This window comes from Wasmannia auropunctata, unplaced genomic scaffold (genome assembly GCF_000956235.1).
Source record: "Wasmannia auropunctata unplaced genomic scaffold, wasmannia.A_1.0 LD336050.1, whole genome shotgun sequence".
Lineage (NCBI taxonomy): Eukaryota > Metazoa > Arthropoda > Insecta > Hymenoptera > Formicidae > Wasmannia > Wasmannia auropunctata.
The window spans coordinates 905,401-926,960 of NW_012026840.1; the positions used below are offsets into that span (position 1 = coordinate 905,401).

A 21,560-nucleotide genomic window follows, 5' to 3' on the forward strand; every position below is an offset into this window, starting at 1 on the left:
CCAGCAGCGGCAAGTCGGCAACACCACGCAGGGACGCAGACCGCACCGTGGTGGCGCCAGTCTAGCCGCCGCGCAGCGCGCCGCCAGAAAGTGCCGGCGCTCCCCTCCCCCCTCCAACCCGCCGCGCCGCGCTACACGCGCTCGCGCGCTCACACGTGTCGCATCTAGATATATTCTCGTGCGTCATGATCATTTATAAAAATCAAAAAGAAGATAAATATTCTTATATCGATTGATTTAACATTGCGCAAACAGTGATGCTATCTGTTCTTTTATCTTGTACACACTTAATTAATTGTGAAACGTTTCTATCAATGTGGATCAATTTTAATCTCGAGATTTAACAATTATACCTTTTATCTGATATTTTTAATTCTAAAAATTAGAAAAAGAATAAAGAGTACGTAAATTAACCCGAGATTTATAAAATTAAATTATACTGATAGAAATGGAATATTGTAGATACCGAGGAGTCCAAGTTCGCTAAAAATGTACATACGTTATATATGGTTAACATTGAGTGTTTTATCGATTAAAATATATATATTTATTGTTTTATAATAATTTTACGTATGCTAGCTATAGCGTGCACCAATACAGTATCTGGACATAGGATTAGAAAAAAAAATAATGAAATTGCGCAAACAATTATGATGCTATCTGTTTTTTATCTTACACGTACTGTTATGAAACATTTCTATCAATGTAGATCAATATATTTTAAATCTGTTCGCTTTAACAATTAATTACCTTTTATCTCTTTTTAATTCAAAAAATCAGAAAAAGAATAAGTGAGTAAATTAACCCGAGATTTATAAAATTAAATTATACTGATAGAAATGAAATATTATATAGATACCGATCGAGGAGTCCAATTGCTAAAAATCTATATGATAAGGTTAACATTGAGTGTTTTATCGATTAAAATATATTATTTTATAATAATTTATAGCGTGCACCAATACAGTATTTGGACATAGGTTAGAAAAAAAAGAAATAATTATAAAATTGCGCAAACAATTAATATATATGATGCTATTTGTTTTTTATCTTACACACTTAATGAAACGCATTTTTATGAAATGTAGATCAACTTTAATCTCGGTTTAACAATTACCTTTTATCTGATCTTTTTAATTTTAAAAATCAAAAAAAGAATAAATTATTATAACCCGAGATTAAAATTAAATTAAGTTGATATAGAAATGGAATATTATAAGATACCGAGGAATCCAAGTTCACTATAAAAATATACAATAATGTTAACTTTTATCGATTAAGATATAGTTTTGTAATAATTTTACGTATCTAGCGTGCACCAATACGGTATTTGGACACAGGACTAGTCACTAGAAAAAAAAGGAGAAATAATGAAAAGCGTTCGGCCAAAAGGAACACACCTATATTTTCTCAGCAAGATTACTCCCTTCGTCGTACCTTCTGCACTTGAAATGAGATAGACATATAACCGGAGTGGACAAAGAGAGAAGAAAGATACGAGAAGTGCAAAAAGTTCAGCTCACGAAGAGCAGATCTCTTATGCTTCGTCGCCCAGTGCAGCAGGGGGGACGTTTAAACTTGCGCCCAATGTTTTCCGAACGCACCCGCTCGAGCCTGAACTGAACACGCCTCGCGTCTCGCATCTCGGCTTATGCATCAACAATCAACAATCCGTTCCAGCAGATAAAAGGGAGTGGAGTCTCTTCTACCGTCGTAGGAGTACGCGCGGCTGGTGGGAAAGTCAACAGCGTTACGTACGTACTACAACTGGCCTAGGGAAGATAAGAGAGATAAGACTGATAAGAGTGCGCGTGATTGACAAAAAGTGCGTGATTCGGACTCGCGAGTCGTCGACGTTCCTCCAGAGGCCGAGCCTCCCCTGTCGCGCGTTACGCACTCCGGAAAGTCCGCGCGACGCTGGCCGTTCCGTGGGCTGGATTTTAAAGAGCGTCGCATTTCACGTCTTCCGCGGGTGGGCACAGTTGAAACTCCTTACCGGGGAGTACCGATGGTAAAAATGATTCTCGGCGTCGAGTCAGCTCGGCTTCAGCTCGCCCTGAATCGCTGGACTTTATTGGTTATGACACACCGCCCGAGTTTACAAACGAAAGAATTATCCGAATCCGAATGTTATGTGGTTTAAACGTATAGTTTATAACAAATTTTCGCGATTGCGAACAGTTGTTGGAGCCAAGTGTTTGATCGTGTTTGATCTCACAATCAGTCGCAAATGGCTGACCCTCGTAAATTGATAAAGTTATCAGTTGCATTTTTTTTTTGTGACGTTTAACCTAGACTGACCTAGACGTTATCGTAGAAACCGATAGGAGACGAGAGCTAACGGGAGCCGCTGGAGGAGGGAAATTTAAGGAGCGATTTATAAAGTTTGTTGAGAAAAATTAGGATTACAGTTGCGTACAAATAATAAAACAGCATTAGAAGTCTTAAGTGTTTTGTGTCAGGAAACTTCGAATAAGCCAGAGCACTTTGAAGACTGTTGTATATTAAGGAAAATAACTTTTTGCTCTGTTACAGTAAAGTGTCTTGGAACGCCAGGAATTTTCACTGGGGATTTTACTTCACTCCCTACTGATTTATCTAGAAGATTATCTGAAGAAGGAATGCTCGACTCACGCAAAGACGATGACTCCTCGTCTAGTATATCCTGATTATGAAATCTTTCTCTTTTGTGTTCTTCTACTGTTGTAAGAGCAAATCTACATAAATATATGGAAACACAGTTTAAATTTACATGATTATGAAATAATACTGAAATGGTATCGTAGTTCAGAACATGTTACCATCGAGATGCATTGATCAGGATATACGTGAAAATTATAGCTGACCCATTTGCTATACTTTACCCAATAATATGGGTAAGTACAACCAGCAACATAATGCACTTTTCAACGCTTTTGTAATTAATTGCTAAAATTACAACTAAAGACTAAAATTACTTTTTTTTTTTTTTAACGATTGCCTAGTGATGGCAGGAAACGAAAATGCGCCAGGAGACTTGGCAGACAATCCGTTATCTGCGAGACTGCAATGGCTACGTCAGCGCAGAGAAGCCTTGCAAGAGAAGCTTGCCCAAAAAAATAATGAGTTGAAAAATCTGTGCGTGGAGGAGGCGGAGATAACGGGGGTTCTACCACCGGAAATACCTCTGGAGCCCGGCGAAAGTCCGCCAGCTTTTCGTAGAAAAGTGGGCACTTCCTTTGTACAGCCGCAGAAAACGACCAAGTTGAAGACACCCGATGCTGTAAGATAAAGATTTTTTTTTATGTAATGGTACAACAATCGATGCAAATATGTTGGATTGGAGTTATCGTCTGCTTGCATGCGCAGGAGGAGTCGGAATTGGAGTTGGAGAGGCAAATACATCTCGGAATTGTGGAAGCTGCATTGGGTATTATTAATGATTCTACGGAAAGTAAGACCACACGACGCAAGCAGAGGCTCGCTTATCAGCAAAGTCAGCGAAGACTGCAAGAACTGGAGACGCAGCTGAATTTCATTAGGCAGTCTCGTGGTAAAACACAGCGGCCAACTCAGTTGTCGGTGAACACGGGAAATTACAATACGCAACCGCATTCACACGTTAACGTGAAACACAGGACGAAGAAGCCACGGCCACCGTTAGATAGTACAGGTATGGCGTGTGCACGTGCGTAAGATAAAAAGCTTTATTTTCTAAATTATATTGAAAAATTGAAATTAATAATTATTAATTTCAATTTTGGAATAATTTAGAAAATAAAGCTTCAATCTGTAACATATAATTTATGTACAATGCAGGAAATGAGATAACAACTCCGAAGTCCATTGGAAGAGGTATACTTCATGAACCTGGCGTCAGTTTGAGTCCCCTGGCACCCGAGGACAAATCGAGCACTTACCACGCCGGGCATGGGTACGAGGAGCAGCTGACCGTGCCGAGCGTTTGCAGCCATCACCATCACAGCGGCTCGTATCCCGGCGTGAGCCCGGTCGAGCAGCCAAGCATCAAGATCGTGGAGCACGATCACAACGATAATCACAACATCTACATTTTACCGGAGCAGTATCGCGCGCGCACGTATTCCCACGGTAGCGGCGGGTCTCGCGGCCATTATCCGGACACCGAGAGAATGTACCGGCCTTACGTGCCGAACACCTACACCGAGGACGAGCGTCAGATGCGCTACCGTCAATTCCAGCATCTGCAGAAGCAGCAGCAGCAGCTGCAGGATCAGATGCAGCAGGCCCACAGGCACCAGTACCTGAATTCCTTCGAGTTCCACAAGCAGGTGATGGTGGACAACGTGGATTTCATACGCAGAAGCAGCTACGACAGAGATTTTCGCTCGTCCTACCTGCCCATCGATTACCAGGCCTACTACAAGAACAGCGCGCAATGCCAGCAGATCTTACAGAGGCGCGACCGCGACTCGTCGTTACAGTCCTGCGTGAAGAACACCTCGCGGCACAGCGGCGGCGGCGGCGGCGGCAGCACGATGTCGATCGAGGCGCAATTGCCGTCCGGCTACTGGGTGCGGCACAACGACGACATTCACTGGATAAGCACGGACGAGCCCGACAGATTCGGCAGTTTGGATCGCAGACGCCGGAACGCTCAGCACAGCAGTGCCAGCGACGCGAATCTGGACGCGCATTCGCGTTACCGCACGGTCGCCGTCGCGTGCCCGTCGAAGAGCTCGTCGAACAGCAACGTCACCGCGTCGTCCTATCAGCATCACTCCGTTCATCTGCTGCCGTTGTCCGAGCAACAAACGCTGCCGACGAGCAACAAGATGCTGCTGCGCACGCAGTCGTTGGGAAGCGTGGAGACCTGGCAGTCGTCGTGCCACTCGCACGACGCGCACGACGGCAAGGACGCGTCCGCGGGCCAGGAGTACGCCAACAACAATCGTAAGGGTCGTCAGAAGGAGTGGTACGAGACGTCGTTGGACGCGGGGGCGAGCGCGGGCTTGGATCAGTCGCACCACAATCTGGCCACCGCGCGCAAGAACGTGCATTATCACTCGAGTCCGCCGCCCGCTCGTATCAAGGCTGCCGCTAACGAGAACGCGAGAGACAGTCAGACGACCGCCGTCGGACCGCCACCGCCGATGAGCCCCCCCGTGAATCGTCACAAGAGGGACAAGCCCGAGGAGCGGCAGCACGCGGTGCAGCAGTCGCATCCGCATTACGATCAGCCCGCGACAACCAGGTCGAAGGTGTTGGAGATACCGGCCGAATCGAAGCCGTCCCTGGACGTCTGCGATAACGTGGCGATACGGCCGCTGGGCTCGCCGCAGAACTGCACGGTCGTGCAGCCGGGAAAGTATCAGCCGTACAGGGAGGTGACGAAGCCGTTCGAGATGTCGGACTTCTACAAGTACTCGACGAAGTTCCGCAAGAGGAACGAGGCCGCCGCGCAGTCGTCTCAGGTCGGAAACGGAGATTCGCCGCTCCAGGAGAACCGTCCCGCGGAAACGGCCACCGCCGACTTATCCAGGGATTCCAACTCGTACAATTTCGGGCCGAACGATAATATCACCGCCAGTCCAGTACAAAGGAGACTCTATCAGCCGGTACAGCGCATGACTTGCCAGCCGTACATCTCGTCGTTGAGATAATTCGTCTGCGCTCGCCTATAATGTAAGATTTATTCATGCTGTCACGTTGTCACACAAATGTCAGATGGAATTATTCGTTCGAAGGTAGGCTGGTCCTATCGATAAACATTTTCTTGGCTCATCTTTAGCCAAACATTTCACTAGTTGCATCATATAAACAGGGTGTCCTGCATTAACGCTTCTTTCCTCATATTTCTTGGCTTCAAATTGATCAGAAAATGTATAATACTAAATATTACTGCGTTCATAACGAGATCTGTATATATATATGTATATATATATAGATCTACTTATACAATTTTCACATATCTTTCTCTTTTGAGAATCGATTATCAATTATCAATATTAATCTTAACATATCAGGCATTTTTATTTTAAGAAATTGTGTATATTGGATGTGATTCGAAAAAAAATGAAGAAAAAGAGATTGGAAGGATGCAAGGATTATGTAATCCTCATCCCGACGTCGATTAATATATTGGGACCTGAATAGTGCCTTCTATTAATGGAAGTATCAAGTGGATAATAAGGCAACATATTATAATGTTGTATTTTGAAATTGTACATTTCGACACAATGATAGATATTATAATATTGTATTTTGAAATTGTACATCTCGACACAATGATGGATATTATAATATTGTATTTTTAAATTACACCTTGAATCAATTTCACTGAAAATTATTCTCCACTTGTTGACTTCTGATATAATTATATTCATAGTTGTGTTCAGCGATGAATTATGTATATATTTTTTCTACAAACGATATGAATATAACTGTGGTCTTTTGGAGACGTCGTCAGATTGATAAGATATTAAGATATTGGTTGTAAAAAATGCAGCTTTTTTTTTAACGGTTATTAAACGTTGAAAATTTGCAGTTCCGTTATTTTCAGACTCTAGTTTTAGAATTTTATAGATTCTACCAGAGAATTTTTCTCTTTCTATTTCTTACGACTGAACATAAGACGTGAAAATATGCATTTTTATATGCTGAAATGATAATATCTACTTCTATACAAGAAAATAATAAAAGCGTGTGTTCTTATAATTTCATAACGAACAATACTGACATATACATATTTTTTTTATGTGAATCGTTCTCATATATGCGCGTATATTATATTTATATATTGCTCGGCGTATATAATACTGAAAGATAATAAAAATAATCTCATTAGAGATTTTATTTGTTTACCACAATGTGTTCGCCGGGGAGCTAAATCTATGCTTGATTTATGCGATTCATTAGTCGTTAGCGCTTGTATCTTGTATACACATAGCTCACAATTTGTAACAGAATTTTCTTCCTGTAAAAACGATATGCTGCTACCACATACTGTGTGCGTTACCTGAAATGATTTACATTATTTGATCTACATGTTGCGGGGAAACGCTTCAACATCACAGAGGTAGAAGATAATGGCCTTACGTTAGCTGTGATTAATTATGCGTTGCGTATCGTATGCTATTTTTAAGAAATCTTTTTGTACTGCTTTATACGTTCGGTTTCCTGTCAATAAAGACGCTAATTTAATTATAATCGCCGTATATATATAACAGCGAAAATTTAAACAATCGAAAAGCAGCGAGAGAAAATTCAAAAATGAAGGAGGAGCACTAAACATTTTTTAAAGAGAGGGATTTAAAATATATAACGGAATTATTAATATCGTAAAGCACACGTGATTGCGACGTTTAAAGGGAATGGGGGAAAAAGTAGATAATCCACGAAAGCAAGAAACGGGCGACAAGAAGAAAAAGATAAGTATCCTTGTAGATGAAGATGATCCTTGTCTCAGAAAGGAAGAGGTTCGAGGCGATGGGGAATTGCGTGAAATTGGACTAACTTCTCCTGGCAATGACCCGAGGTACATGTAATTGAGATATTCGTAATTAATTCGGGGATAATATTTCTCCTGTCATCTACGTCATCCATTTACAGATTTCAGCAACAAAATCAATTCGAGGATAATATTTCTCCTGACATCTCCGTCATCCTTTTACAGATTCCAGCAACAAAATCAGACGCAGAGGTGCTTCGTGATGTACACCGATTTTTATCGCTGTCAGCATATTTTGGGCGAAGGTCACGAGGCGTGCACGTGGTTTAAAGATGTTTTCACGTCCATATGTCCGAAGGCCTGGGTGGAACGTTGGGACGAACTTAGAGTTACAGGCAGATTACCTTGGCACAAACACAGAACTCAGGGCCCTTTCCCCGGCACCAAATACGGCGAATAAAAAGAGAGAAAAGAATTAATCTTGTAGAGTAAAATTTAAAAAGTTTTATATTTGAAATGGAACAATTAAACGATTATTACGATCATACGATTATATTACTAACTGAGAAAGATAATAGTTATAGAAAGTTATATAGAGACTGGGGTATAGTACATGAGACAGGGAGGGCCGATATATGTAAAATTTAAAAATTTATATTTAAAATGGAACAATTAAACGATTATTACGATCATACGATTATATTCCTAACTGAGAAAGATAATAGTTATAGAAAGTTATATACAGACTGGGGTATAGTACATGAGACAGGGAGGGCCGATATATGTAATTAATTTTAACATTAGATAAGAAAAAAATATTCAACTTTTATTATACAGGTACAAGATTCATAATATATGAGGTAACTTATATCGAAGTACGAAGAAAAAGTAACTGATCGTCCATTTGATGATCCGTAATTGCAGAACTTCTCTTCTTTTCAATCTTAGTTCTTCTTTTTTTAGTATGGTCGATAGAGATTCTTCTTCTATCTTTACCACACTGGTTGATCTTGCAGTTTATGACACTTTTTTTTCTTACAATTGTAAAAAATATACACTGTGATAGAAATTTTTTTTCTTTGAACTTTTGGTAAAGTACGGATACCGCTCGAAATCCCGTAGTAGCACGACTTTTTATATATATATGTAAAAAAAAGGGGGAGAGACATCTTACGTAAAATGTAAGATTTTTCCGAAATAAAACAATAATTTCAATATTGCGCACTAGAGCCTGCCATGGATGAAGACAACTTACCGATCTTCAGGTGTTGGCTCCGCATAATCCCGCCTATATCGATATATTTACTTCCTACAGGATAATCGATGATACCTGCAAATACGAAATCAAAGACATACGGTTCAAAGAGACGATTAAAACTACTTTTTGTATGTACAAAACGATTATTACGATCATACGATTATATTCCTAATTAAGAAAGATAATAGTTACGCGATTCTATCTTATATGTAATATATACACATGTATCGTAAATAATTAGTTAAAAGTTAAAATAGCCAAGGAACTAAACGCGTGAGTTTATATCTAACGAATTGACGCCTTATCAGTACATAAAATGTGCGATCCACATTGACACATTTGACGAGAAATTAGAACCACCTTACGTATATTATGTTGAGTATGTTCGGTAGTATGTAATGTGTTATTTCAGGTTTGATTCCTCGACTGATGAATGTACTGGCAATCCTCGTCTCTGCAAATGCCCTGCATTTCGTACGGACACAGAATTCCATGGGGGTTGATGTTCCTGGCGAGAAGAGTAACAGAAACCACAAAAATCCTCAAGATTTTCAGCACAGTTCACAGACAGTGAACGATCGAGTATTGTGACCCATCTTTCGAAAAAGGGAACACTCACCTCGGTTTCTTTAAGTGCGTCAATATCGATACATAAGGTGCAATCTTCATCGTCGTCGTCGTCATCGTTGTTACATTTGTCGTTGTTACATCTGTCGTGGTCGTTGCGGTCGATGACGATGGTGTTGGCGATGACGATGGTAGTTGCGTCGAGGCTTTTTTATTATTTTGTTCATTGCGTTTTTGACTTGAAGAATCTGTCGCTGACGATTTAAGCTCTGAAGACACAGCGGGCTCGGACTCGTCCGTTCTACTTCCTTCCGTGTGCTCGTCATTTTGCTTTGTCGAACTACTTTGGTACAGCTTTGGTTCAGAGGATAACGCGCTATCACGATTAAGGGACGCGACGTCTTCGTTATGATTTGGCGTATTCGCTAAAGTTTCTTCTCTATTCTCCGGTATCGAGAAATCCAACGAGGTTTCCGGTATCGGCGGACTTTTATCTTGATTAGATTGCGTCAAGCGAGAAGTATCGCTCTTCGATCCCGCCTCATCGATCACAGCCGCGCCATTCGTTGGCTGTTCTTGCAACGACAAATTCTCCTCGGAGTCCTTAGACGAGTCTGAGATTTCTTGCAACGAACTAGAATAGGAATTTTCAGAAATATCATTAGATTGGAGCCGCTTCTTCTTGGTGAACTGACGGGTATGATTAGCGACCTCCTTGAGCTTATCATTTAGGAGTTGAGTTACCGCCTCTGGCAACCTAAAAGAACAATCCTCATAATCAAAATATATTATAAGAGAATATAAGAATTTATTTCAAAACATATTATAAGAAAATATTATATAAGAATTTATTTCTTTTCAATCTTCATAATCAAAATATATTATAAGAGAATATAAAGAATTTATTTCTTTACTTTTAAGAGTATACGATAAATTTAACAAGTTAATCTAAATCATTATATGTTAAATATGTATGCCACATGCATCTTGGTGGCTCTTATACTTGCGTACTTGTAGTTTTTCCCCATGAGTCGGTTACCTAGGGTCGAACAAACTTCCGATAGTTTGAAGCACTCGCGCTGGCCAGTATTGATCTTTTGACGTGCGGTCGAAACCTTCGGGCCCATGCTGCTAACGCGCTCGCGCTGCTGCTGCAATCTTTCCTCGGCTACCTTCAGTTGCTCCTTCAGTTTTCTCACTTCGCCGGCCAGGATAGTCTGCACGTCCTTCTCCATATCCCACTGACGAAGGTTCCCTGACATTTCCGCTAAATGATCTAAGACCATGTACCTGCACCGTATACATAACATAATTTAATATCGAAGCATTGTTGCGCGTTATTCGTTGTTTCGCCGTAAAATTATTATGTGTAATTTACCGTTTGGCAACCAATTTGTGCTCGGTCTCTCTCAGGTATCGCTCTCGCTCCACTTTCGGAAGACTCATCAGGGAATTCAATTCCGCTTTAACGTCCTTCTTAAACGCGTTCCAAACGTCTTTTGGATTACCATTGTCGTCAGCAGCTGTGTCCGATTTTGGAGAGCTGTTGCTGCTGCTGCTGCTGCCGCCATTGTCCGCAAGTACAGCCGTTGAGGTATCACGCTCAATTTCTCGCTGGCGTTCCGCTTCGTACTGCGAGAGCGTCATTGTGGTCTCCATCGTGGTGTCCTCTTGCCGGCTCGCGGACGAATTTCCCGAAAGTTTCACGGTAGACGCGTTAGAAAAACAACTAGTATCGATGCCATCTACATTATTTACATTTTTCTCGTTTAGAATTTCTGCCCGATTAACATCAGGCTCGGAGGCCAGAGTTTCACCTCGATCGACGCCCGCCGTCGTGCTGTCGCGTTGCAAGGCCGATTTCTCGCTTATAGTGACGACTCTCTCGACCGTGTCTTGCTTCAACAGTACTTGCATATATTTAAGATTTATCTCGTCTGTACTTAACGTTCTCAAGGTAGCCCTATGCTGCGGTTTGTCCCTCGCAGATTGCTTCTCACGCGAATTCTCGACCGTTCTACCGCCGGGCTGAGTCGCGGCGGTGACGTTGGTAATTCGGATGCTGAGATTGTTCGGTATTACCTTCTTACCACTCTTGATTTGCACGACGTTCGTATGTTTTGAGACACTCGCCGAGAGATTGTCAGCCGACACGGGACATACGTTTAACTCCGACACGCCTCTCGTCGCGTCGTCGCTCTTCCTTCCGACTTCCGTTGACGGTTCCTGAGGACTTACCTCTGGCGTTTTCAACTTATCCTGATTTGGTTTAACATGCGCTTTCTTTTCGCACGGTAGCGAGGATTTTGCTGGCGAGCTCGCCGCGTTGGCGTTTGACAATTTGTTACTGCTACCACTACCATTATGACTATTGTTACTCGCCACCTTTCTTTGCAGCTTCAACTTTTCGCGCTCCAAGATCTGCTGCTTCAAGCGACGATACTCCTCTTGCTGCGACGCGGGAAGATGCCTCACGGCCTGTAAACAAAATAGAAAAGTCTGCAGAACAAGTACGAAAAGTTTCTACACGGTCAGTTTAATCTTCAGATAATAAATCCTCGTAATTGCGTGCAGACGTTATTAATCTCTCTGTCTCAAATTACTCGCATAAAAAAAAAAAAAATAATACGCAATCGCCTTACCAGTGGCGTGTGCACATTGGACGAGCCGTTAGCCACTTGCGGCACGTCTCCTCGCTTTGTCGCTTGCGAACCGCTGGACGAACCGGACGACTTCGCCGCGGATTGCTCCTGCTCGTTTCTCATCTCGCGCAGAAACTTGTTCAAGTTCTTCTCGAAGTCGGCGGGGATCTCCTGGTGCGCCTGAGGCTTCTCCGCGACGGGAGCAGGCGCGGGCGCGTCTCTCTCGTCCGCGGACTCGCTGTCGTCTGTGCTGTCGGAGCCTAAACTTATCACAAATCGCTGAGTGTCGGACGCGTGCGGCGATATCTTCGACGCGCCACCAACGTTGGGCCACACGATCTCGTTGGGCTTCGCGCTGTTATCGAGCTTCCGTAGATTCAGCCTCCTCTGAACAATCATGTTCTGATATTTCTTCGCGTTGTTCACCACCTTCGTGCTCGTGAGCGCTTTCTTGGCGTTGTTCACCACCCTCGTGCTCGTGAGCGCTTTCTTCGGCACTTTCTTCGGCGTGCTCCTTGCCGCGTCCAAGCTGCCGCCTCTTTTCCTGCCGTTATTCTGCACCGAGACCGACGCGTCATTAATCTTCTTCTTCTCAGCTTCCGATGAAGTTAACGGCTTCGCTGGCAACGACGGAGCGTTGTTGCCCGCCGTGGTGCACGTCGCGTTAGCCACCGACGGCATGGCAGCACCCGCCGCAGTTTTCAGCGCAGCTGTGCTCTGGACACTCGTTGCAGCAGAGTTTGTAACCGGAGCAACTGTGGGAGCAACGGGAGCAACAGCTGTTGGAACAGCTGGAGGACTGCTCGCGTCTGTTGATTTCGCCCGTTTTAAAGAAGCCAACAGGATCGCTCGCAATTCGTCCTCGTCCTCGTCGACGCTTTGTCTCCTACTATTGTGTTTCGTCGTATCGGTGACTTTGTCAACTGTGCCGGACTCGGAGTGGTCTGTCGCGGCGGGGTTTGTTGATAAACAATGGCGGGATTCCTTTTGCAAATATTCGACGAACGTTGACGATGTTGCGCGACCGTTCTCTTCCGTGTTTCTCTTTTCTGACGTTTTCGTGACGTTGTCACCGGAGTTGACAAACTCTTGAGCATCAGCGATACTTTGTATCGGCGATTTTCCTGTCGAAGTCTCCTCCTGCGCAGCGTTACCGTTGCTCCCGCTCTGACCGGATTCGATTGCAACGTGATCCGAAGTGGACGCATCCGCAATTGCGTCTCTATGTACACCAGCATCCGAACACGGATTCTTTGCACTCTCAAGCAACCGGTGCGCGGTGTCGGAACTCTTCCTCTTGGTGCGTTTCCGCTTCTTGTCCCTTGTCGCTGGAGCAGCCTTACCACCACTCGCTGCCCCCTGCGTATCAGCGATCTCGGGAGGACTCAACTCAGCCGTCTCGTGATTCTCCGTTTCGAGCGAGCCGCCTTGATCTCCTTGATCCTCCGATACGAGATCCAAGGACTCGCTCGCCGAACTGTCGAATGTGGCGAGCGTCGACAATACGGACGCGGATTTTTTCGCCACTTGCAATTTTATCGGTTTGAAGACGCTGCTGCTGCTGCTGCTCGCCGCGTCCGCGGCGGAGACGGTCACCGGCTGCATCTCGGCGTTCTTGAAAGTCGGCTCCGGCTGCGGCGCCGTTTCGCGCTTCTTCAGGCACTGCCGCAGCCGCTTGTTCGACTTGAGAATCGGCGCGGGCACCAGCGTCCTGTTGATCAACGTGGGTATCTTATTCGTGTCCTTGGTAACATCCGGGATACCCTGCATGTACAGCGGTTCCCGCAACGTTTCCTCCGCGGCAGCTTGACACGGCGCTGCTGCTTCCTTTGGAATGTATTCCGTGGCCGGTAAATTTCGGTCGTCGGCAACGAGAGGGTTCAACGGATCCGCGTCAGTCTCCGGAAGATCGTCGATCGTTACCATCGACTCGTTAGGCGACATTGACTCGGCGTATCCCATTGCTGTCGGAGCTATCGCCGCGACGGAATATGCGGGGGCATCCGTCTGCGTTTCGTAGACGGACATGTCATTTCCGAATGCGGTGTCCACATTCACAAATACAGTACCGTCGTTGTTGGCAGGTGGCTGCTCCGCGATTTGCGGCATCTGAAACGAGGAAGCGAAAGTGCCGTGGGGACAGGCGGGAGGCGCGAGAAGATCCTTGGATACTAAAAGAGGGTCCGACACGCTCGTCGACGAATAAATCCCTTCCTGGCAGCAAATTCCGTCTATTAGGCCGCAAACGATACCGTCGCCGTGCGGAGTCTCGAGACGTCCCTTTCCGGACGCATCGCTCAAGTCCGGATGGAAGGTCTCGCTGACGTACTGCGATGGCGAATGCGCATAGTATTGCGGCGTGTTTGGACTGGCGTGTAGTGACTGGAAGGGCAAGTAAGTGTTGTTATAGTTATAAGGCGTGAACTCGCCGCCCGACGCCGCGAGTTCGTCCTGCGTGTCATCGAAGACCGGGCTACCGACTGTCTCGTTCACGTTGATAAACGACACGTCGGACGGCTCGATACCGAGCAACGCTGTGTCGATAGGTACGTTCTCGGTGATCTTGTCGGTCGGCGAGTACGGCAGTTTCTCCTTCTCCCGCTCGACATCGGTGTCCAGGTCCATGTCCTCGATGTGATTGCTGTCGGTGAGCGACGGTGTGCGCGGCGGCGACGCGAACTTCAGCAGCTCGTCGCTGGGCACGGGTATGTCGTCGAGGAAACTCGTGCCGAACGGGCTCTCGCTGCGGGTGGATCTCTTGGTCTTGATGCCGCGTCGAACCCGATTCTGGTGCTTCTTCATGACCGCCGAGCGAAGCGCGATCATGCGCAGCTGCAGGGCCTCCTCGTCCTGGTCGTCATCGGTATTCACAGCCAATCTCCTCTCCGACTCCACGTCTGCCGGATGGTCCGAGTATCTGTTAGACTTTTTCTGCTTCGTTTCCAACGCTTTCTGTCGCAGCAACGCCAGATCGTCCTCGTCGTCGGCGTCGTTGACCGTTTCGGACTTGATCTTCGACTTTCCCTTGAGATGTATCGCGTGATCGTCGCTGTCGGATCTCTTCAGTATATTCGACGAGAATAGTTTCTCCTTCAACGACGACGATTCCTTACCGCGACCGACGCTCGGCTGCGACGCGTGAGCGCCTATGGAATCCAGATGCCGCACCTTCTTCAACAACCGCGTCACGTCGCCGTCTCTGTTGGCGTAGGAACGAGTGGACGGTGACGAGCTCGGCTTCGACGGCGGTGTGCTCAGCTTCGACGGCGGCCTCTTCGCTGTCGCTCTCACGGGCGAGTGACGCCGCAGGCTACGTTTCGGCGACCTGACCTTTCGCGGGGTGTTTCTCTTCGTCAGTATCGGTGACCTGGAATGGTTGTTCAGCGGCGATCGGGACGATTGAAGCGACCGTGTTACCACTGGCGACTTGTATCTCCGGATCGGCGATCTTGAGATCATCTTCGATCTGCCGCTCGGTCTGTGAACCGGACTTACTTCCCTCACCACTTCTCTGTATATTTTAATCGAGCTGATATCCGGGGCTATAGACATCAGGTCGGTGGACGGAGAGATCAAATCGTCGATGGTGAGAGGTAGAGGCTCGTATTTTTTCTTTCGCTTTTTCTTTTTCACTTTGGCCTTCCGATTGGACGTGTCCGTGAGACCGACAATTTCCATGTCGCTGTCGCTCGAGATCGGCACCAGGTCGTCGTTTTTCTCCTGCAACGTCGACGCCGTGTGCTTTGTCGCGGCGTATCCCGTCTCTCTGATATGGTGACGGTTTTCCTTCCCTTTGACTGGATCTTATAAAATAAGATTAACTGCTACTTGATTAAAACAAAATACATAGTGGAATTATTCTGATCATTTACGTTTATCCAGTGAAAAACACGTTTCTATATTATATGCTCAGATTAGTAAGTTTTTTTTTTTCAAGAATAATTCCATTAATAGAAAACTCCATAAAATTTCTTGTATTCGATTATGTCATAATCATAATGAAAGATTAAAGGCAAAGGTAGATGCAGAACATATTGCAGCAACAATAATCAAAGGAAATTATATTAATAACACATCTCTGTTGGGAGATCATAACACTTGCATTAGTGTTTCTTTGTTAGTATATATATTTCCAAAATGTTTTATATATATCTCAAAATCAATATACCATATAGCTAAATAAATAAACTGAAAGATCCAAGGAAATGTCTCCGGATCTCTTAACGTCAAACACACAAGTGCAAATTGTGGTAAAAAAAAAGAAGTGTTTTTCAAGAATAATTCCACTGATAGGAAATTCCATAAAATTTTTATATTCGATTATGTCATAATCAAAGATTCAAGGCAAAGGTAGAAGCAAAATATTGCAGCAACAATAATCAAAGGAAACTATATCAATAATACATCTCCGTTGCAAAATCATAACAATTGCATTAGTGTTTCTTTGTTAATATACATATATATATATATACATATATATTAATTAATGAATTAATATATACATATATAATATATAATTTTATATATATCTCAAAAATCTCAAAATCAATACAGGTAAATAAATAAACTGAGAAAGATCCAAGGAAATGTCTTCGGATCTCTTAACGTCAAACACGCAAGTGCAAATTGTGGTCAAAAAAAGAAAAAGAAGCGTTTTTCAAGAATAATTCCACTAATAAAAAATAAAATTTCTTATATTCGACTCATAATCAATGAAAGATTCAAGGCAAAGGTAGATGCAGAACATATTGCAGCAACAATAATCAAAGGGTATCTCGGGACACGAGGGATACGAAGGGGCCGACGCAGCATGGCTTTACCTCGCCTGCCCTGGCTCTTGTGATACGTCGCGTTGCACCAGGTCCTGCACTCGCCCCAGGACTTGCAGTCGGGACACATGCGCGTTTTGCCAATGATGTAGCTGCTCGTCAAGTGGCCCATCCCGCCCTCCTCGGACGAGCTGACGTCCTCCAGCGAGATCTCGCCCTCCTCCTTCTCGTCGTCCAGGTCGATCGTCTCCGTGCAACCGCTCGACAGATCGCTCGCCATCATTCAAACTTACCCGGCAGCGAAGAGTGAAACTTATTATTGTCGTCGCTCTCTCTAGTCCGTCCCTTCTCAGCGAAATCCGCGCGCGCAAATCTCACTCCTTGAGACCCTCGAAATTGGTTATGCGAACAGCGAAGGTTACGTTTTTTTTTTTTTTTTCGCGGAACGGAACTTTCGACAGGCCAAATTGCATCCGCGATCCGGACGGAGGGAATCGAGGGGAGGAGAGAGGGGGGGGGGATTCACGTATCTTATCGCAGATTCTCGCGTCGTGCGAGATTATTTTATGTACAGGAAAAAAAGAGAAAAAAAAATTCGGAAAGACACACAAGGATCGTCCGACGTTCCGGAAGTAAGTACGTGGCAGCGGGTGCGCGAATCTCGGTTGCTCGCGAACTTAATGGTGCTGAGACGCGACTAATTAACGTGCACTGTCAGCAGTGAGCAATCTCAACCCTGATTAAATACCTTGACCCCCCTTGTCGTTCGTCCAACTAATCAACGACGTCCAAGACTGTGGCGCCCGTGGCGGCCATGCTGCCGTCTCCATTCGTATGTGTCATATAAATGTCAACAATGTGCGTTTTCATTAAATATCGAAGCGAGGGTTAGAGAGGGAGCGAGATCGAGAATCGCGTAATTCTCGAGATTCGGAATTCGACCAATCGGGACGAGCAGAGCGCGGATTCGGATGATGTTCAATGTAGATTAACTTCAATCACGTGTTTTTTATTACTCTTTATCTTTTTCTAATTCTTAAAAGTAGAAAAAGATACAAAGTACGTTAAACCTGGATCAAAGTTAATCCACCATTTGGTAGAAATAGACGTATGTGATTTATTTTGACCCATAGAAATTTTTCCTGAAATATTTTTCGAAAAATTTGATAAAATAATGCATGGATTATACAGTCAAAGAATAAGAACCACAATAAGTTACAAAAGTAATATTTTACAATAAGTTACAAAAAAGTAATATTCTATATGTTCATCGAAAACAATAAGAGAGGACATATGGAGCTATTTGTTTCTTAGCTGGGATTTATTTCTCAGAACATTGAAACCGGACGTGACGTAATTCTCGAGCAGATCCTTATCAAACAGAAATCGCGCCAGCGCTTGATCGCCAACGCCCGACAGCACGGTCGTTAATCTCCCCAATTCGTTGACGCTTTTCATCTGATCTTCCATGAAGCCGGTGATGATCAAGTCACTCGCGTTCAGATCACCGTGCTTCTCCGCTACAACGTTCACCGCGACCAGTTTTCTACTGACTTCGATTTCCAGCTGCAAAGCTGTCTACAAAAAATTTACGTAGACAAAATTGGCATTAATTAACTTATTATAAACCCTGATCAGCCTCTTACATTAAATATATGGAAAATTATCTTATTAAAGCTGCAGGATATATAATTAAAAAAATTAGGGAATAGGAAATAGATCGAACTTTTCAATCTATTAGAAACCATGTACTCAGCTGTTTCTGATAGGTTGAAATTCTTATTTTCTGTTCCCTTTGATTGTGCATCCAGCTTCATTCTTACAGGGATTATACTTCTTAAAATATTACGTTTGTTTAAAATTCTTTTAAATTGCAATTCAGGCTCGACTGTTCAAAAAATATTTATTATATACTTTGAACACGTGCAACGGGCATTTCCAGTCTTGATCGTCCGGCGGTGGCAAGGCGCACAAATGCACCTTGCCGCCTCGCATTTTTACGTAGTTAAAAAATCTCAAGGCATGCTGATACTCCTCATGATGCATCTGCATGAAGAATGACTCGCAGCCGGGTAAAGCGACGTCCACGCGGCCGAAATATGCGGCCTGCATACGAGACATAAATTATAAATTACGAGATAACAATGAAATTATTCAATTTATATCGTGCATGTTATGCGTATGTTATATAGCGACAATTTTCGACCTACAAGCGCTTTAAACAAAATAATCTAAATAAGAAAATACTTAAAAATAAATTTGAAAACTAATATAGAACTATGGACGAGGAGAACAAAGGGATTGTGCCATTGACAAATAATAATAAAACGCCGTCAGCTCGACGTTGATCTGTTTGTTCATCGCAGCTTCGGTTTCTTCGTGGAAATCGAAACTGATCCTGTTTCCGCTCGGCCATTTTATCGGCTTATCGGTACACACCTCATCTGCTTGACCGCAATCGCTACTTCCCGATTTTTTTCGCGTTGAGAGAGAGCTACACGATTTTTATAAAATAATACATTATAACTCGATAGAATTAAATATGTTATAGTAAAAAGGATCAAGTAGAAATGGACACTACACTGTACGTTCTAGCAAATTAAATTTGAATATGGATATATTTCACAAATTTATAATTTGATTTTATATTTTGTGATTAAATATTTAACATTACACTTAAAATTCTGATATATCAATGTAATTACCTGGTATAGCCTAACTGTCGAGTTTGCACAAACGCATGATTGTAAGATTTTAAAATTTTACAATAAGGCTTACGAATCAATACTCGCAACATCTTTCAATAATTTTTTATAATGACATCAATTTATTCATATTTATTTAAGTGATTTGTAAATCAGAATACGATATGTCATTAATTTTAAATCAATTTGAAAAAGCACATAATATTACATATGAACATATATGAATTTAGCATCGAATATGACACAATCATGCATTGGATGCGATAGTAATATGTCCACTTCAACGAAAAGTAATAAAATGTTAAAGTAATTTTAAGTAGAATAAATAGATGAACTATATTTTATGAATATATGGATTTACAAAAATAAAATACGAAGGATTGCAGTTCCAAAAATTTCCCCATTATTTGTTTCATTTACATTATATGAATAATTAACATACATTGTAAAATATACGGTAGAGTTATAAATACAAATTGGTTAATATACAATATCTTCTAAAGAGCTCATACTGAGCTCCTGCTAAACTGCAAAATAAAAATCTGTACAACTATCACAATATTAATACGTATTAACATTATGATAGTACAAAAAAAAATTAATATAATAAATTTTAGCTTTTTCATATACAGATCTCGATAACAAAAATATTTTTCTTTTCAGTGATTGAGAAATCGTTTCTGAACTTCAATTTTAATACACGTAAATAATTTTATATTATCAAATTTATACTTTTGATACAAATACAAGTAATTATACTACTAATACTTATATTAATTATACTTATACTATTATAATACTTATACTAAAAAATACTGACATTGCAAATTAATGTTCCATTATTGTCTCAATACTTTTAATAAAATGTTATACAATTAGGTAGTTGTAATAATAGTTATCCTTCGTACTTGACGTATCAATTTTACAGACTGGTCGAAACTGCTTTACAAGTTCCTAGCAAACAATAAATATAACAGCCTTACAATAAATCATAAATATGTCATTGATTTATTGAATTGGGTGAAGGATTTGACAGTTGATGTGTATTACTTGAAGGCACGGTATTTATAGAACTGAGGCTCTCTTGTTTTATATTTATATTGGTAGTGCTAAGATTCATGTTGATTACAGTCGTCGACGTGGGATTCTGCATATCCAATTGGCTTTGCGCGATATCCTGCAGAGCCGCTTGGATTCGCTGAAGAAGCGCCTCACCTTGCCTCACCACCTCCTCCAGCTGTTCGCCAGCCTGTTGATTCTCCTGCTCGAGTCTGCGGAGACTGTCTACCTGCAGCTCCTGCGACGACTCTTCGCTCGGCAAACTCTCAATTAGCGTGTCTATATCTTTGGCGCACCTTGCAATGAGATTTGCAAATAAGGCGGCATAATCTGAAAACAGATGAACAATTTGTAATCTACACGTTTGTTTCATATTAGTTGTGTTATCAATATGCATCGAAAAATGTAAAAACCTTCTTGAGATTGATGTGGCTGCGGGGTGCCGATGCGATCGAAACCAGGAAATTTACTGGGCGTAGAATACTGCTGTAGGATACCGACACTGTTGCAAAAGTGCTCCGCTTGCTATCACAAGATCAACAGTTGAGTTAGTTAACAACATTATAGTTAATAGTAATATAAAGGAAGCAGTAAAACAGAAAAAAAATTGCATTACCTGGTTTATAGTGTCTTGCAATTGTGTCAGGCGGTCTGCCATGATGCCGAATTGATACGATAATAGATTATTCGCAATTAATTTGGATAACCTCTTGTAACACTCAAGGGAAAAGTTTACCATCTGTCATTGACATCCGAAGAATTTCAGCGCTTTTTAAAGAAAAATTTGATTGAAAGTTTATTTTCCGTGCAATCACGTCACAATATACATATACGAAACTCTGATTATATCTGTTTATTGGAAAATACGTTCGAAAACAACAATCACGGAAAAATACAGAGAATCATAACCTGTAATACCGCATTCAACACCGTCTTGACTGGTCGTTGACCAGTTTTGACGCTTTTAGGTTTCCTACCCTTTTCGACGGTTTCTAGGGAATTTTGAAAAACTGTCGTTTAGGTTACCTGCTCTTTTCGCGACAGAATAGGCAATCGTAATTTTTTGAAATTCCCTAGAATTTGCGAGAAAGGATAGGAAACCTAAATGCGTGTTTCGCTATTTAGAGCGCTGAAAACGCGAAAGTGTACAGA

The 21,560-nt window shown here is 42.7% G+C and overlaps 5 protein-coding genes across 10 annotated transcripts; 2 read left to right on the forward strand and 3 right to left on the reverse strand.

The window, feature by feature from the left end:
• Positions 1-1,125: 1,125 nt before the first annotated feature.
• On the forward strand, positions 1,126-5,894 carry LOC105451536 (FERM domain-containing protein 4A). Of its 3 annotated transcripts, none has more exons than XM_011692044.1 (5): positions 1,126-1,754; positions 2,536-2,876; positions 2,985-3,262; positions 3,349-3,652; positions 3,799-5,894. In XM_011692044.1, exons 2-5 carry the CDS (start codon positions 2,873-2,875, stop codon positions 5,619-5,621), a joined length of 2,409 nt encoding a protein of 802 aa, XP_011690346.1. In that variant the 5' UTR covers positions 1,126-1,754; positions 2,536-2,872; the 3' UTR covers positions 5,622-5,894. The 3 variants fall into 3 exon arrangements, with proteins under 3 accessions (XP_011690346.1, XP_011690347.1, XP_011690344.1); XM_011692045.1 differs by lacking the exon at positions 1,126-1,754 and having other exon boundaries at positions 1,772-2,705; positions 2,787-2,876; XM_011692042.1 differs by lacking the exon at positions 1,126-1,754 and having other exon boundaries at positions 1,772-2,876.
• A 1,328-nt stretch (positions 5,895-7,222) lies between these two features.
• LOC105451537 (cytochrome c oxidase subunit 6b-3-like) lies at positions 7,223-7,955 on the forward strand. The gene is made up of 2 exons (XM_011692046.1): positions 7,223-7,495; positions 7,634-7,955. The coding sequence occupies exons 1-2, from the start codon at positions 7,332-7,334 to the stop codon at positions 7,866-7,868; spliced, it is 399 nt and encodes a 132-aa protein (XP_011690348.1). The 5' UTR covers positions 7,223-7,331; the 3' UTR covers positions 7,869-7,955.
• A 258-nt stretch (positions 7,956-8,213) lies between these two features.
• Positions 8,214-17,473, reverse strand: LOC105451540. 4 transcript variants are annotated; one of them, XM_011692052.1, is made up of 7 exons: positions 17,393-17,473; positions 16,696-16,932; positions 11,876-15,678; positions 10,612-11,711; positions 10,245-10,523; positions 9,286-9,990; positions 8,214-9,174 (listed from the first exon to the last, which is right to left on the reverse strand). In XM_011692052.1, exons 2-7 carry the CDS (start codon positions 16,925-16,927, stop codon positions 9,075-9,077), a joined length of 6,219 nt encoding a protein of 2,072 aa, XP_011690354.1. In that variant the 5' UTR covers positions 16,928-16,932; positions 17,393-17,473; the 3' UTR covers positions 8,214-9,074. The 4 variants fall into 4 exon arrangements, with proteins under 4 accessions (XP_011690354.1, XP_011690353.1, XP_011690352.1 ...); XM_011692051.1 differs by lacking the exon at positions 17,393-17,473 and having other exon boundaries at positions 8,214-8,738; positions 9,032-9,174; positions 16,696-16,945; XM_011692050.1 differs by lacking the exon at positions 17,393-17,473 and having other exon boundaries at positions 8,214-8,738; positions 9,027-9,174; positions 16,696-16,945.
• Positions 17,474-17,855: 382 nt separating this feature from the next.
• On the reverse strand, positions 17,856-19,660 carry LOC105451539 (ferritin, heavy subunit-like). Its single transcript, XM_011692048.1, has 4 exons — positions 19,350-19,660; positions 18,952-19,138; positions 18,559-18,750; positions 17,856-18,222 (listed from the first exon to the last, which is right to left on the reverse strand). The coding sequence occupies exons 1-4, from the start codon at positions 19,439-19,441 to the stop codon at positions 17,944-17,946; spliced, it is 750 nt and encodes a 249-aa protein (XP_011690350.1). The 5' UTR covers positions 19,442-19,660; the 3' UTR covers positions 17,856-17,943.
• Positions 19,661-19,953: 293 nt separating this feature from the next.
• On the reverse strand, positions 19,954-21,363 carry LOC105451538 (mediator of RNA polymerase II transcription subunit 21). Its single transcript, XM_011692047.1, has 3 exons — positions 21,025-21,363; positions 20,822-20,933; positions 19,954-20,738 (listed from the first exon to the last, which is right to left on the reverse strand). Exons 1-3 carry the CDS (start codon positions 21,145-21,147, stop codon positions 20,350-20,352), a joined length of 624 nt encoding a protein of 207 aa, XP_011690349.1. The 5' UTR covers positions 21,148-21,363; the 3' UTR covers positions 19,954-20,349.
• Between the last annotated feature and the right edge of the window lie 197 nt (positions 21,364-21,560).

Bases quoted from the DNA above. Each gene is read 5' to 3' on its own strand.
- LOC105451537 (XM_011692046.1), top strand. From the start codon at position 7,332: ATGGGGGAAAAAGTAGATAATCCACGAAAGCAAGAAACGGGCGACAAG. The intron at 7,496-7,633 runs GTACATGTAATT...ATCCTTTTACAG, and splicing joins TCTCCTGGCAATGACCCGAG to ATTCCAGCAACAAAATCAGA.
- LOC105451538 (XM_011692047.1), bottom strand. From the start codon at position 21,147: ATGGTAAACTTTTCCCTTGAGTGTTACAAGAGGTTATCCAAATTAATT. The intron at 20,934-21,024 runs GTAATGCAATTT...ATCTTGTGATAG, and splicing joins TGCAAGACACTATAAACCAG to CAAGCGGAGCACTTTTGCAA. The intron at 20,739-20,821 runs GTTTTTACATTT...ATCTGTTTTCAG, and splicing joins GCCACATCAATCTCAAGAAG to ATTATGCCGCCTTATTTGCA.
- LOC105451540 (XM_011692052.1), bottom strand. From the start codon at position 16,927: ATGATGGCGAGCGATCTGTCGAGCGGTTGCACGGAGACGATCGACCTG. The intron at 11,712-11,875 runs GTAAGGCGATTG...TTTTGTTTACAG, and splicing joins CCAATGTGCACACGCCACTG to GCCGTGAGGCATCTTCCCGC. The intron at 9,175-9,285 runs GTGAGTGTTCCC...TCTTCTCGCCAG, and splicing joins ACGCACTTAAAGAAACCGAG to GAACATCAACCCCCATGGAA.
- LOC105451536 (XM_011692044.1), top strand. The intron at 3,263-3,348 runs GTAAGATAAAGA...TTGCATGCGCAG, and splicing joins AGTTGAAGACACCCGATGCT to GAGGAGTCGGAATTGGAGTT. The intron at 3,653-3,798 runs GTATGGCGTGTG...TGTACAATGCAG, and splicing joins GCCACCGTTAGATAGTACAG to GAAATGAGATAACAACTCCG.
- LOC105451539 (XM_011692048.1), bottom strand. From the start codon at position 19,441: ATGTTGCGAGTATTGATTCGTAAGCCTTATTGTAAAATTTTAAAATCT. The intron at 18,751-18,951 runs GCACAATCCCTT...TCTCGTATGCAG, and splicing joins TTTATTATTATTTGTCAATG to GCCGCATATTTCGGCCGCGT. The intron at 18,223-18,558 runs GTATATAATAAA...AATTTTTTGTAG, and splicing joins GCCCGTTGCACGTGTTCAAA to ACAGCTTTGCAGCTGGAAAT.